This window comes from Amblyraja radiata, chromosome 8 (assembly GCF_010909765.2).
Source record: "Amblyraja radiata isolate CabotCenter1 chromosome 8, sAmbRad1.1.pri, whole genome shotgun sequence".
Lineage (NCBI taxonomy): Eukaryota > Metazoa > Chordata > Chondrichthyes > Rajiformes > Rajidae > Amblyraja > Amblyraja radiata.
This window is the reverse complement of record NC_045963.1, coordinates 30,044,385-30,058,757: the sequence shown is the minus strand read 5'-3', so window position 1 is coordinate 30,058,757 and position 14,373 is coordinate 30,044,385. Positions and strand designations below refer to the sequence as shown.

The 14,373-nt window shown below is 43.8% G+C and overlaps 1 protein-coding gene across 7 annotated transcripts in view; it reads left to right on the top strand.

Annotated features, from left to right (window-relative positions):
- Positions 1-14,373, top strand: part of clip4 (CAP-Gly domain containing linker protein family member 4) — a 253,766-nt gene that overhangs the window by 18,437 nt on the left and 220,956 nt on the right. For 6 of the 7 annotated variants that reach the window (XM_033025474.1, XM_033025478.1, XM_033025476.1 and 3 more), the window contains exon 2: positions 5,716-5,865. In XM_033025474.1, the coding sequence (XP_032881365.1) occupies positions 5,730-5,865 (136 nt within the window). In that variant the 5' untranslated portion in view covers positions 5,716-5,729. Of the gene's footprint in view, positions 1-4,693; positions 4,845-5,715; positions 5,866-14,373 lie in introns of those variants that run through there. The other variant, XM_033025473.1, reaches the window with a different exon arrangement.

Genomic DNA, 14,373 nt, shown 5'->3' with positions numbered 1-14,373 from the left:
TAGACCAACGCCTGTATTGTCTTTCTTCAGACATTTCTGGTGCTGGCTCTCTGCTAGGCCAACACATATATTCTTTTTCATCAGGCATTTCTGGTGCTGGCTCACTTGTAGGCCAAACGTTTCCCAGGACCTCTCCTGGGTGTTCCATACGCTGGCTCTCCTGTAGGCCCGCGGTAACTGTACTCCTTCTGGAGTGTGCCTTTGTAAATAATTTTCCCCATGAGGAATTCCAATTGTGCGACCCGATCTGACATGACCTCCGGGTCCGACTCATCCGAGTCTACTGGCCTGTTTGTTTTCTTTTTGGCCTTACACCCTATAGGTGTTTCAACGGCACTTTTTTTTTTCTATTTTTTTTCTACCGTTTCTGTAGTCGCTGGTTTTTCTACAGCAGACTTTTTAACGGGGCGCCCGCTACTCTCAGGCACTCTGTCCTCTTGAGTTTTAGCTGCGGTGCGCTTCCCTTTACTTTTCCCACTTTTCTCCATATTTAGACTTGCCTGTTTCTCAGCACACAGTCTCCACGGAAGAAAAATGGCCTGAAGTGAAAGTAAAAGTACATACCTTCAGGTTTTCTTTCACGGGAGGCCAACACGGTCGCAGTCGCTATGCGTCTGACGATATGACGCGTGTGCGCCTGGACGGGGTCTTCTTCACGTAGTCACTTACGTGACTCCGAAGTAAAATTCTATATTAATGAGTGAGCTAGATGATGGGATTTCCTAACATTCAGGTGCCAGATTTCTGGAGTAGTAATTTGCACCATCTACAACAAATGATGCAATAAGTCATTCCGGTTTCTTCAACAGCAACTTCTAATCCTCAACCTCTATCACTTGGAAGGACAGCAGGCACATGTGAGCACCTCAGCAGAAAATTTAATTAGAATGAAAATTGCTGAGGAGATCTGAAAATTCTAACCATTCTGAATGAAGTAAAAATGGAAAGTCACTATCCATTGGATAGTGAGCTAATAACTGAAGGATATACATTGAAGCTCTTTGTTGCAAGGATGAGGCTGGTCAGAATGATTTTATCTTAAGGCCTTGCTACATGCTCAACAAGGGTTCAACATAACCAATATTTCCTTTTTTTAAACGCTTTTTGGCTACAATTTGGTGAGATACCATTGCCTTTAGTGTACAGTATATAATGCACTTAGTTGCTTTAGTATACTTGTTTTTAGTAATTACATGCATGAACTGGGTCATCCACTTGATACTCTGTAACAGTGCTCAACTGTTATAGAACACAGATGCTACATTTGCAACACCATTGTTTCGCCTTAATGCATCAATTTAATTCAAGAGTCGTAGTCGTAGAGCAATATAACACGGAAACAGGCCCAACTGATCCATGCCGCCCTTTTAAGCCGATCCTAATTGCTTGCATTAGATCCATGTCCCTCCAAACATTTCCAATCCTTTCCTATCGATAGTTAATGCAAAGTTAATGCTAATGCTTGATTCTAATTTGAAAGTGCAATTCATGCTAATTCAATTTGTTCAAAGAAAATTTTTAAATAGCAAAGAAAACCCAAGTTTCTAGTTATTCAGTGCGAAAACAGGTTTAACATTTGCTCTGTAATTGAAGCTTATGCACTGTCGAGTGCCATGTAACTGTATCTAGATTATCTGTACTAACTCCTCTTGACATTGTGCAATACTGGCCTGATTAAAGCCTTAGGCCTGATCATGTGCATCTTAGGTTTTCAAGAAGGTGGACAGGGAGAGGGTCAATGCTGACTTCCAAAATAAAATCTAGCAAATGTGTCCCACTATTTATGAAAAGAGGCAGGTAAAACAGAATTGCAATTGGTTTTCCCATGATGGAATCTTTTATTAAGGAAGATGACAGGGCTCTTGGAAAATAATAAGGGAATTGGGCAAAGTAAATATGGAGTAAATATAGATTTGTGAAAGGGAAATTATATTTGACAAATCTGTTGGACTTTTTGAAGTTGTAACTGACTGAATAGATAACAAATAATCAGTTGTCATGTATTTTCAGGTCCTTTGATAGGGAGCCAGACAAAGGTCATTAAACATTATTAAATCTCAGTGTTGGGGTTAATATTCTGGCGTGAACTGAGGATTGATTGATGGATGGAAAATAGAGAATAGAGTTTGGAAGTGTGACATGTGGGGTGCTCCAGGGCTCAGTGCTGCAGGAACTTAGCTACTTCAATCCAGATCAGTTATGGGAATGAGGAAATCATGCAATTTATCAAAGTTCCCTGATGATAGAAAGCTTGGAGGAGGCGTAGACAGAGGAGGACCTAGACAGGCTAAGAGAATGGCAATGACATTGCAGATGAAATATAATGTAAAAAATGTGAGATTGTTCACATTTGTAGAAAATAATTGAAAGACGTTATTTTGTTAAACATGAGAGCCTCAAAGATGTTGGGGTTCAGAGGATCCTGTTTACCCTTTTTTATAAGTCGCAACAGGTTAATATGGAGGTTCAGCAGGCAAATTCAGGTGGCAAACAGTATGTTGAGCTCAGTAGTAAAAGAATGAGAACAGATGTAATTTGAATTCAGCTTTGATCTCTATATGAGGTAAGATATGCTTTCAGTAGAGGATGTCAGCAAAGGCTAGCAGGTTTGTCATATGCGGGTAGAGTAAGCAGACTAGAGCTATACTGTCTTGAATTTAAAAGAACAAGAGGTGATCTCATTGCAATATGTAGCAATGTTACAAAATTTTGAGATTTTAAAAATCAAGTCTGTAATTTATCCCATCAGATAAAGCATAAAAATAAGTTTAATTTGACACCTAATTCACTTTCATATCTCAAGTATTTAAAAAGTTATGGCCATTTTCATACTGGGAAATGAGCATCTTGTTCCCTATTGATTTTCTATGGACATAACAAAAAAGCTGTGGTCGTGAACAGTCAAAAGCCCATAACTTTCTTAAAAATTAAGAGAACTGAATGAAATTTTCAGTTATCATAGATTGAAGCATTCTGAAACAAATATAAAATAATCTTACTTGGATGACCTGAAATTAAAGCATATAATTAGTTAGTTACCTAATTGTAGCTAATTTCAGACTTCAATTACTAGATCTAAACATCTATCCATTTCTTAATAAATGATTAACATTTTTAAATAGCCTAAATGTCCAAATAATATTCACAAATAATTCACAATAAAACATGATTTTTAAATCTCATTTACATTAATTTATAGGCCAAATGGAAGGAATTTAGTGTTCAATTGCTGTAAATAAATGCCCATTTAAATCAGCTTTCCAGTGGGTCCCTGTGGAACGCGCTGGTTTAGAACGTTCACATTGCGGTAGATTTGTGCCTCAAATGCCGAGAAAAATACTGCGCGATATAATGGGCCCAAATTGAGCTACTCGCAATATTAAACTTAGTATAAATGGATCTTTAGAAGCCCTTTTTAATGTAAAAATATACAACCTTCCTTCTGCTATTTGCTTTATGAGACCCTGCGGTTGCTGGTGGTCGCGTGTTTAGAGATTGATTTTTAAACTACTATAACTATTATTCAAGGGCTTTAAACCTAATAATAGCTTTTGCGACGGGGTCTTCCAGCGATTTTTCGTTAATAATTAACTAGGCTGAACATTTTCGATTGGAACAGCTTAGAGAAAATCGCGTTTTAAACCCGCCCCCTCTAAACGGCGCCAAAATCGCGCACACCCTCAGCAGCAGATCTTCAACGACGCTTCAGGTAGGCTTTGCAACATACCTACAATATGCAACATTTGTAAGGTTGCACAGGGCATGGGCGGAAATCCTGGGGCAGGGGCGGGGGGACCTGCCCCCCCCCCCCCCCCCCCCCCATGTTTTGAGAGGTGGGGACAATCCCCCTCATGTTTTGTGAAACATGTTGCAGCAAAACCGCCACCACAGCCTCCGAAATCAGCCAGCTCTGTGATGGTAAGTCCACAGGCTCTGCGACTGGAACCCTCAAGTTTGATTCCAGTTGGAGGCTGCCAGCTCCTAGAATCTAGCAGCCCGGGACTAGCTGCAGCTCCCAGGTCGGCTCGCCTGCCCTGGGATTGGCTGTAACGCCCATGTCGGCTGGCAGGTCTGGCTGTAGCGCCCAGGTCAGCTCGCTTGCCCCAGGTTTGGCTGTAGCGCCAAGGTCGACTCGCCTGCCCCAAACTCCAAAGACGTGCAGGTTTGTAGGTTAAATGCTTCGGTAAATTGTAAATTGTCTCTAGTGCTGTCGGATGGTGCTAGTGTACGGGGTGATTGCTGGTCGGCGCCGAAACGGGGGCCAAAGGACCTGCAGTTCCCAGGTCGTCTGCGCGCCCAGATTGGCTCACCCGGGACTGGCTGTAGTCACTCAGATTTGTTTCACTTATAATGCTGGTCCAATTTAGTTCACTGCTGGGAATGAGTTCATCCTCTTGTTTGTCTCGATGTAACTTAGCAGTAAGTATTAGGTGCGTTTGGAAGTTTAACCCAAAACTGATTAAAAATATATATATTTTGACATGCAGCCTTGACTATGGCTGGGACCGTGAAGGTTAATTGGGCCTAACTGTCATCTGAGCAGGGCTCAGTGTTCATATGATCTGAAAGTGCATTGAGCCAAAAAATATTTGGACAGATTCTCAGCACCTGAAATAGCCGCTGGGCTATTTAAAGACGATCAGCGACCCATGAATCTTCACGGTTACACAGTGATAGCGGTTATACTTGTTGGCTTTAATTTCAGACAGTAGTATCTTGTAGTTTTTCAGATAGTTTGAACAATATTGATTTACCCGATTGGATAATTGATGGATAAAATCAGTGTGAGTGACAGTTCCTTTGCAACAGTGCAAGTTTAAACATTTTCACAATGATACAAGCCCGTAAGTATTATGTCTTAATTTCTGTGACTAAAATGGCGTGACTAAAAGTAATTTCAAAGAAACTTATGTATCCGTACAAATTTTTGATGAAAATATATGAAAAGTTCTAACTCCAATTAGAACATTTGTGTTTGTGTAAGTGTAAGTACTTGATGCAGGTCAAGAAGTTAAAGATAATTAGATGTATAAATGATGTATAAATTATAATTAATTTCATGTACCGTTTCAGTACATGGGTTCTCTTGAAATAATTTGGTTTATAATTAATATCAAGTTGCCCATTTCAGTTTAAAAAAAATGATTACGTAGCACTGTTAGTTTTAGTGGTACACCTCAGAAAATTCACTCTTCCCAGGGTAAAATAACAACCAATTCCATGCTATTTGCATCATAATAGGTTGATTAGTGCGTCGTCTTTTGGTCGAATTCCTCTTCTCGTGATCCTTTTGGACTGTTGCATAGTTTATAAGAAAGCATTGTTCAGAGGGAAGACTTTCACTGATCTTTTATAGTGCAACTAGTTTTTTGTTATTCTGTGCTGGACCTGCATCCAAGTAAGGTAAGATCTACTTCATGCCCTCTATCCTTGGGCAAAATCTATCTCCCCCCCCCCCCCCCCCCACTAATTTCAAGACTACATCATCTGATTCCTGTCTCCTGGTGATTGAAGATTAGGATTCTTCTCCCTCCCCACTTCTCATTTAATTGTGTATCTTTAAAAACACTACATCGGTTATCAATACCATATAAAGAAATTTTTGAACCAATTATGTTGCTTACCACAATGCATTAATTCATACAATGACAAATTGTAAAAGCTGATGATATGAGAGACTGAACCAGGCCATAATTTGTTCTTTACCTTCTGCAGAGACCAGCACTGAAATGACGAAAGAAGATCCTTATGTAGAACCTTCCAACGATGAGGACTCTGTAAGTGGAAATTACAACACTATATCCTCAGATTCTGAGAGATCAGTTGTCCATCCAGTAGTTTCAGCACCTATGCCTACAGATTGTGGTAAGTGATTAAAAAAACAAACTAGCCTTGAATAAAATGATTGTTACTCATTGTTTTCTTAAACTAATGAACTCGTTTTAATTGTAGATTTTGTTTTTAATCTATGTACACAGAACATGGATCCTATTTGGATTTTATGTAAAATGTGTAAATGATGCATTACAGGGCCTATATAAACTACTGCACTGATAATGCCAAGAAACATTTTTTTGCTGATAAAAAACAAAATGTTGGAAGGTACTCAAGTCAAGCAGAATCTGTGGGGAGAGGAACAGATTATGTTAAACGTCAATCTTCCCCAGCATTTTTCATTTTTCAGTTTTCCAGCATCAAGAATATTTTACTTTTTGGGCACCATTGTGTTGAATAGTTTCTGAAATGTAGGGTTCTTTTAAAATAGTGAATTTCTTACAGGAATGTGTAGATACTGGCTCTGAGTTTTAAGGGAATTGTTTTTGCTGGCACTTTTGCATAAGTGCCTGCAAGTTTAGAATTTTCATGTATGTGCATATAGATATTTAAGTCCTGAACTTGTGGACAGCTATTTGCTGGCATCTCTTCCACTCAGTTCCGACAACTAGCATGAAAGCACAATTTGCTGGAGATCCCCACCACTTATTGAGAGGAATATGTTCAAATATCCTGTGCCAGGTTTAACCAGGCGGAAGAAACTCTTTATCTTTGTTTTCAATGGAGGCCCGGTACATGGGAGAGACTAAGGTAAATAGAAGTGGTTATAGATTCTTGCTGTTTGTAGTGTGAGGTGTTTGGATTTTGGGTCGAATGTCAAGGTTTATAAAATTATGAGAGGCATTATGAGAGGATTGAAGATCCCCTTTCCAAACTTCATCTCTTAGCTATTCTCAAGTCAAGTCAAGTTTATTTGCAGGGCTGCCAACTCTCACGCTTTGAGCGTGAGAATCACGCCCTCAAGCAAACTCTCACGCCCTCACGCTGATCAGAAATTTCTCACGCTCTGTGGTGAGAAATTCTGTGATCAACGAAAATGTAAAAACTCGGATAAACTGCATGGTCTGCGGGTGTTGGAGAGCAGGGGCTGAGGGAGGGATGGGAGCAGAACCAGCGGCGGGAACAGATGCGGGGAGCCGGGACTGGCGAGTGTTTTGCGGGCTGTGAGTGTTGCGGGGCTGTCGAGTGTTTGCGGGGCTGGTGAGTCGCTCGCTGCAGCTCCGGCCATGGAGCAGTGCAGACCGGGCCGTCGGAAGCGTTCGCGCCGCTGCCGCGAGAGTCTCTGTGCCGAAGGGACAGACTCTCAAAGGGAGTGGGGAGAGAGAGAGAGGGGAAGGAGACAGGGAGACAGTGGGGAGAGAGAGGGGTTTGCGGAGAGAGAGGGGGGTGAGAGGAGAGAGAGGGGAGAGACAGAGGTGGAGGTGAATGGAGAGAGAGAAGAGGGAGCGGGGGGAGAGAGAGAGTAGGGGGAGAGAGGGGGGGCGAGAGTGAGGTGGGAGGAGGGGAAGAGACGAGAAGGGTGAGAGGTAAAGAAAGAGGGAAGAGAGAGAGGGTGGAGAGGAGGAGAGGGTAGGAGAGAGAGGGGAAGAGAGGGGTGGTAAAAGAGAGGAGGGGAAAAGGGAGAGAGGAGGAAAGAGAGAAACGGGGGAAAGAGAGAGAGATGGGGGGGCAAAGAGAAAGAGGTGAGAGACAGAGGAGAAAGAGAGAGAGCCAGGGGGAGAGTGAGGTGGGAGGGAGAAATGGGGGAGAGAGAGGAGGAGAGAGAGATGAGAGAGAGAGGGGGGGGAAGAGAGAGAGGTGAGAGGAGAGACAGAGAGATGGGAGAGAGAGAGAGGGGAGTGTGTGGAGAGGGAGGGAGAGAGAGGGGGAGATAGAGAGGGAGGGAGAAAAAGAGAGAGAGGGTGGGAGAGAGATGGGGAAGTGAGGGGGAGCGAGAGGAGAGAGAGAGAGAGGGGGAGAGAGAAGAGAGAGAGGGGGAGAGAGAAGAGGGGGAGAGAGAGAAGAAAGAGAGGGGGAGAGAGAGAGAGAGGGGAGGAGAGAGAGAGGGGGGTAGAGAGCTAGGGGAGAGAGAGGGGGGGAGAGAGAGAGGGGGGGAAAGAGAGAGGGGGATAGAGAGGCAGGGCTGCCAACTCTCATGCATTGAGCGTGAGAATCACGCATTTCACCAAATTCTCACGCTGATCACAAATTTCTCTCGCCCTGTTGTGAGAAATTCTGTGATCAACGAAAATTTCAAAACTCATATCAACTGCATGGGCAGCAGGGTGTTGGAAGCAGAAGCAGCGGCGGGGACAGATGCGGATGGGGAGCGGGACTGGCGAGTGTTTGCCGGGCTGGCGAGTCACTCACTGCAGCTCCGGCCATGGAGCAGCCTCAGTGCAAGTCCCGGGCCGTCGGAGGCGTCGAAGCGTTGTGCCGCTGCCGTGAGAGTCTCTGTGCCGAATTCGCCCAGGTGACCGGCATGGATCAGGCTGCGGCTCGGTGCATCCTGGAGGACAACCAGTGGCTGCTGGAAGTAAGTACCAAGCACTGGGTAGAAACGGTGGAAGATATTGGACTTCAAATGGGGGTGGTTGGTGAAAGCATCCTACTTGCCTGCTAGATTTTAACTTACTGTAACTGCAGGAAAGATGTTCCCGATGTTGGGGGCGTTCAGAACCTTGGGTCACAGTTTAAGAATAAAGGGGGGGGCAGTTAGGACTGAGATGAGAACAAACTTTCTTCACGCAGAGAGTTGTGAATCTGTGGAATTCTCTGCCACAGAAGGCAGTGCAGGCCAATTCACTAGATGTTTTCAAGCGAGAGTTACATTTAGTTCTTGGGGCTGACGACATCAAGGGATATGGGGAAAAAACAGGAAAGAGGTACTGATTTTAGAAGAATAGCCATGATCATATTGAATGGCAGTGCTGGCTCGAAGGGCCAATGGCCTATTCCTGCACCTATTTTCTATGTTTCTATGCTTGAGTATATGGCAATAAAACTCGATCACTTGATTTTGAAGCATTCATGCATGGTGAAGGTATAATGTAGTCATAGAGTGATACAGTGTGAAAACAGGCCCTTCAGCGCAACTTGCCCCCACCCGCCAACATGTCCCAGCTACGCTAGCTGCTTTTGGTCCATACCTCCAAACCTGTCCTATCCATGTATCATTCTAACTTTTTCTTAAATGTTGGGATGGTCCCTGCCTCAACTACCCCCTCTGGCAGCTTGTTCCATACACCCATCACCCTTTGTGTGGATAAAGTTACCCCTTAAAAAGTTACCTCTTAAAAATACTTCATACAAAAAACATTGAAATCATACTTCTACAGTGCAATAAACCATGATTTTAATACATCAAATTTCAAAAGGTTCCTACCCTGGGAGGGGGGACACCCTTCTTCCACACCCTCTCCCCACTCGGTTGCTCCACTCCCTCACCGGGTACCCCCCAAGGCCAGTGATCAGTGATAGCACAGCCTCCCCCCTTTCAAAAACGCTCCAATCCAATTTAAAGCATATATATTACTTTCAAGTGTAAGTTAAAAGACTCGCTACAGTATGCACCATATTGCACAATTTCAAGCTGAAAAATGCAAATGTTCCATACCAATGGGAGGGGGACACCCTCCTTCCCGGTCGTTATGCTCCCTCGGGCTTGGTCTCTCGCAATTTCTCGCTCCCAACTCTCACCCAATGTTGGCAGCCCTGTATTTGTCACATACACATACAAGATATGTAGTGAAATGAAAGTGGCAATGCCTGCGGATTGTGCAAAAACAACAAAACAACAAAACAACAGAACAGAACAGAACCAGTATTTACATTTTAGAAAAAAAAAGACACAACGGTAAATTAATCCCTGGTGAGATAAGAGTTTACAGTCCTAATGGCCTGTGGGAAGAAACTCTGTCTCATCCTCTTTGTTTTCTCAGCCTGACAGCGGAGGCACTTGCCTGACTCTAGCAGCTGGAACAGTCTGTTGCTGGGGTGGTAGAGGTCCTTCATTATCTTGCTGGCTCTGGATCTACACCTCCTGGTGTATAGGTCGGCCGAATGCACTACTCTCTGAAGAGCCTTCCTGTCCTGGGCAGAGCTGTTCCCAAACCAGATCGTAATGTAACCGGATGTTAGCTTGTTACCAGACAGGATGCTTTCTACAGCCCCAGAGTAGAAGGACTGAAGGATCCTCAGAGAGACTCTGAACTTCCTCAGCTGCCTGAGGTGGTAAAGGCGCTGCCTTGCCTTTCTCACCAGTGCAGCAGTGTGTGTTGTCCATGTCAGACCCTCTGTGATGTGGTATTTAAAGCTGCTCACCCTGTCTACAGTAGTCCCATTTATCTCCAGTGGCATGTACGTCCTCGGTTGTTGAGCCCTTCTAAAGTCCACAATCAGCTCCTTAGTTTTAGTGACATTCAAGAGGAGGCTGTTGTCCTGACACCAGAGTGCCAGGTCTGCCACCTCCTTCAGGTAGGCCTTCTCATCATTATCGGAGATCAGGCCCACCACCACAGTGTCATCAGCAAACTTGATGATGGAGTTGGAGCTGAACCTGGCCACACAGTCACGTGTGTTCAGGGAGTACAGTAGGGGGCAGAGGACGCAACCCTGGGGGGATCCTGTGTTCAGGGTAAGGGGGTTGGAGGTATGTCTCCCCATCTTGACCACCTGGGGCCTGGCGGTGAGAAAGTCCAGGACCCAGGCACACAGGGATGTGTTCAGCCCCAGTTCCAGCAGCTTCTCAGCAAGTCTGGTGGGGACTATGGTGTTGAAAGCTGAACTGAAATCAATGAACAGCATCCTCGCATAGCCCCCCTTCTGGCTATCAAGGTGAGAGAGAGTGGTGTGCAGAACCTGGGAGATCGCATCATCCGTGGATCTGTTCGGACGGTATGCGAACTGCAGCGGGTCCATGGTGCGAGGGAGGAAGGCGCAGATGTAGTTCTTGATCAGCCTCAAAGCATTTCATGACTACCGAGGTGCGGGCTACCGGTCGGTCGTCATTCAAGCAGGCTGGAGAGGCTTTCTTAGGCACTGGTACAATGGTGGATCTTTGAAAGCAGGCAGGGACCATGGACTGGGTCAGGGAGAGGTTGAATATTGTGGTGAACACTGGAGCAAGCTGAGTAGCACAAAACTTTTGTACTCGCCCAGATGTACCATCTGCGCCTACAGCTTTCCTCGTGTTCACATGCGTCAGAGCCCTCCTCACGTCGTGCTCGGACACCAAGAATGTGTGCACATCCCCAGCGGTGGCATTCCCTAATTCAGGAAATCAATTTAAAACTGCATGCATAAACAGAATATTACTTATGCAATAATATCTTGTGAGAAAAAAAAAACAGGCATCTGGAAATTAGGTCACATATTTCTGTGCTGTTAAACATGCCAACAAATTTATAAATTCCACATTACATAATTGAAAATACATGTTTTAGGAAAGAAACCACAAATTATGGTTAAATCAAGAATCGTTTATGAAATTTGACCCACTGTTGCAGGTCATGGTGCACTCCAGGAGTTTGGGTGTAGGACCTGCAAAATCTAATGTCAATGGTGTGCAATACTAATGTTGAGCACTGTCAGGTTATATAAGGCCATGTTTTTTAACTACTCGCACAGAATAATGTTTTCACAATGCTCCATTTATTGCAACTGCATGATTTATAAGACCACAGGTACACTTGGCACTTAACTCTGAGGTTAGCAAAAGAACAATTTGGAGGCAGACTACTGATTCAGGAACCTTTACTATGAAAGCTGCTTTAATCATGATGACTTTTTGGTCATTGCTACTTCTGCACTTTACCTCTGTCATAGTTGGATCTATGATGCCCCTGCTGTGCATATTGCATAACCTGGAGCTGCAGAACAGGAATCAGAAGTGGGAGGACTTACTTAAAGGTCCCAAGGCAAGAGTGGAGGGAATTTGAAGATAAAGTTTCACATGTCCAATGTATGCTGTTTTCTTGCCAATCTATGTGTAGACTTTATCTGAGACACTCCCGCAGCTAAAGGAGGAAGCGAGGAAGGAATGATCATAGCAGGTGACAAGAGAGGTGGTTCTTTGCTGAACCTGTTACCTGGGCGAATGTCTTAGAGATTACATTGACATTGGAGGAAATTAGGGATATGGAAGGGAACCAGAGAACCCAGGGGAAACCCATGTGGTACTGAAGGTCAGGAATGACCCCGGGTTTTCTGGCGCTGTGAGGCAGCAGTTCTAGTTGCGGCACTGTGCTACCCTGAATAAAGAGAAATTACTTAATTTTAACATGCATATAAAATTGCCAGATTTTTAAATTGCTTGTGGAGTCATAGAAAGTTCATTTGTTGCTTTATTATTGTCAGATGTATTGAGATACAGTGAACAGCTTTGTTTTGCGCACTTGCAAGGCACCATACATGAATAATCAGGTAGTGCAAAAGAGAAAATAAATAGATTGCAGGATGTATTGTTACAGGTATAGAGAAAATGCAGATTAAAAAAATGCAAGGACCACAATGAGGTAGATTGGAAGGAATTATTTCTTAGTATATTAGAGGACGTTCAAGAGTCTGATAACAGCAGGGAGGAAGCTTTTATTGAATTAGGTGCTACGTGCTTTCAAGGTTTTATATCTTCCGCCTGACAGGGGATGGAAAAGGAGAAAAGTGAGTGGTCCTTAGTTATGTTGACTGCTTTGCTGAGCCAGCATGAAATATAGATGGAGCTAATTTGATGGGTGGGTGCTGTTGGTTTGTATTGATGGGCTGGGCCATGTTCATAAATCTCTACAATTGCTTGTGGTCTTGGCAGGGCATCTGCTATAACAAGCTGTGATATATCCAGATAAGATCCTTTCAATGGTGCATTGATAGAAATTGGTAAGAGTCATTGGTGACATGATGAATTTCCTTAGCCTTCTTTGGACTCAATGGCAGCTCGTTTGCAGGTGTTGAGGGCGGTATGAAGAGCAGACTGATGGCAAAGGTAATTTTAGAAAATACTAGACTAAGTGGGACTCGTTGGGTCCCAGCATCACACGGGAGGGCTGGTCCCCCAACACATTATTCCACCTCTCCACCAATTCCAATATTGGTGGCCAGTGGTGTGGTGGGGGGGGGAGCTTTCTGGAGTGCTAGTATGGATGTTGTGGGCTGACGGGACTGGTTTCCAGAGGGCTAATATGGACATTGTGGGCCAAATGGATTATTAGGCTGGCGGCTCAGTCACTCAAGCCTGTTGTGCTGGCAGCTCACTCACGGCTGGTGGGCTGGCAGTTGACACGGCAATTCCTTGAAATTCCATTTCATGCAGGGTGCAAGGCCACCAAATTCAAGTGCAGTTTCTTACCACTTCAAGCAGGGTGCAAGACCACCAAATTCAAGTGCAGTTTCATACCACTTCAAGCAGGGTGCAAGGCCACCAAATTCAAGTGCAGTTTCATACCATTTCAAGCAGGGTGCAAGGCCACTAAAGACAGTGAGTCGTGATCTCTCCCTCCTCCATCTTGCAGAGACTGAGCCACGCCCACACTTCTGGGTTTTATAGTCTCTCCCTCCTCCCACCAGAAGGGGCATGGCCTTCATGGCGTGATTGACAGGAGAGAGAATCTCACCATTTTTTAAACACTAATAACGCTTTTATTTTTCATCGATGGGAAAAATCCACGGCACCTGATGAGCAGAGGGGGACTCTGAGTAAAATGGCCAAGAATCACAGCTGTGCGTGGTAGCGTTTTTTCTAAAATCAATATAAACACAAACAGGAAGTGGTCAAGATTAGACTTTTAATTATATAGAAGGAAAGGCAACTTTAATTAGGCAAGGCAACTTTAATTAGGCAACACAGCTTTAGCATTTCCAAACCAAAGGCAACACAGCTTTAGCATTTCCAAACCAAAGGCAACACAGCTTTAGCATTTCCAAACCAAAGGCAACACAGCTTTAGCATTTCCAAACCAAAGGAAACACAGCTTTAGCATTTCCAAACCAAAGGCAACACAGCTTTAGCATTTCCAAACCAAAGGCAACACAGCTTTAGCTTTTCCAAACTATATTTTCAAACCACATTAAGGGCACTGACAGGTCAGTAAAACCACTCACAGTTTAGTAGACATGTGTTCAATGTTATTCACAGCTCAGACTGAGAGACGTGACCCTCTCGCTCCCCCATCTTCCAGAGACTGACTGAGGCACTCAACACTTCCGGGTTTTATAATCCCTCCGGAAGGGGCATGGCCTTCAGGAGAGAGAATCTCAACATTTTTTAAACACTAATTACTCTTTTATTTTTAATCGATGAATAAATCCTCTTGTCCTGCGCAGCGGAGGGGGACTCTGAGTAAGATGGCCAAAAATCACAGCCGTAAGTGGCAGTGTTTTGTCTAAAATCAATATACAGAACAACAGGAAGTAATCAAGATCAGTTTTGTAGTAATATAGATAGCTGGGAAAAAAGTAATTGAATGCCAGAGACAAAGAAAAATGTGAAAACACAGGTAGTTTAAAAACTTCTAGAAGAAAAGTAAATAAAAATATATTTTAAATTTGTTTAAAAAAATTAAGTTA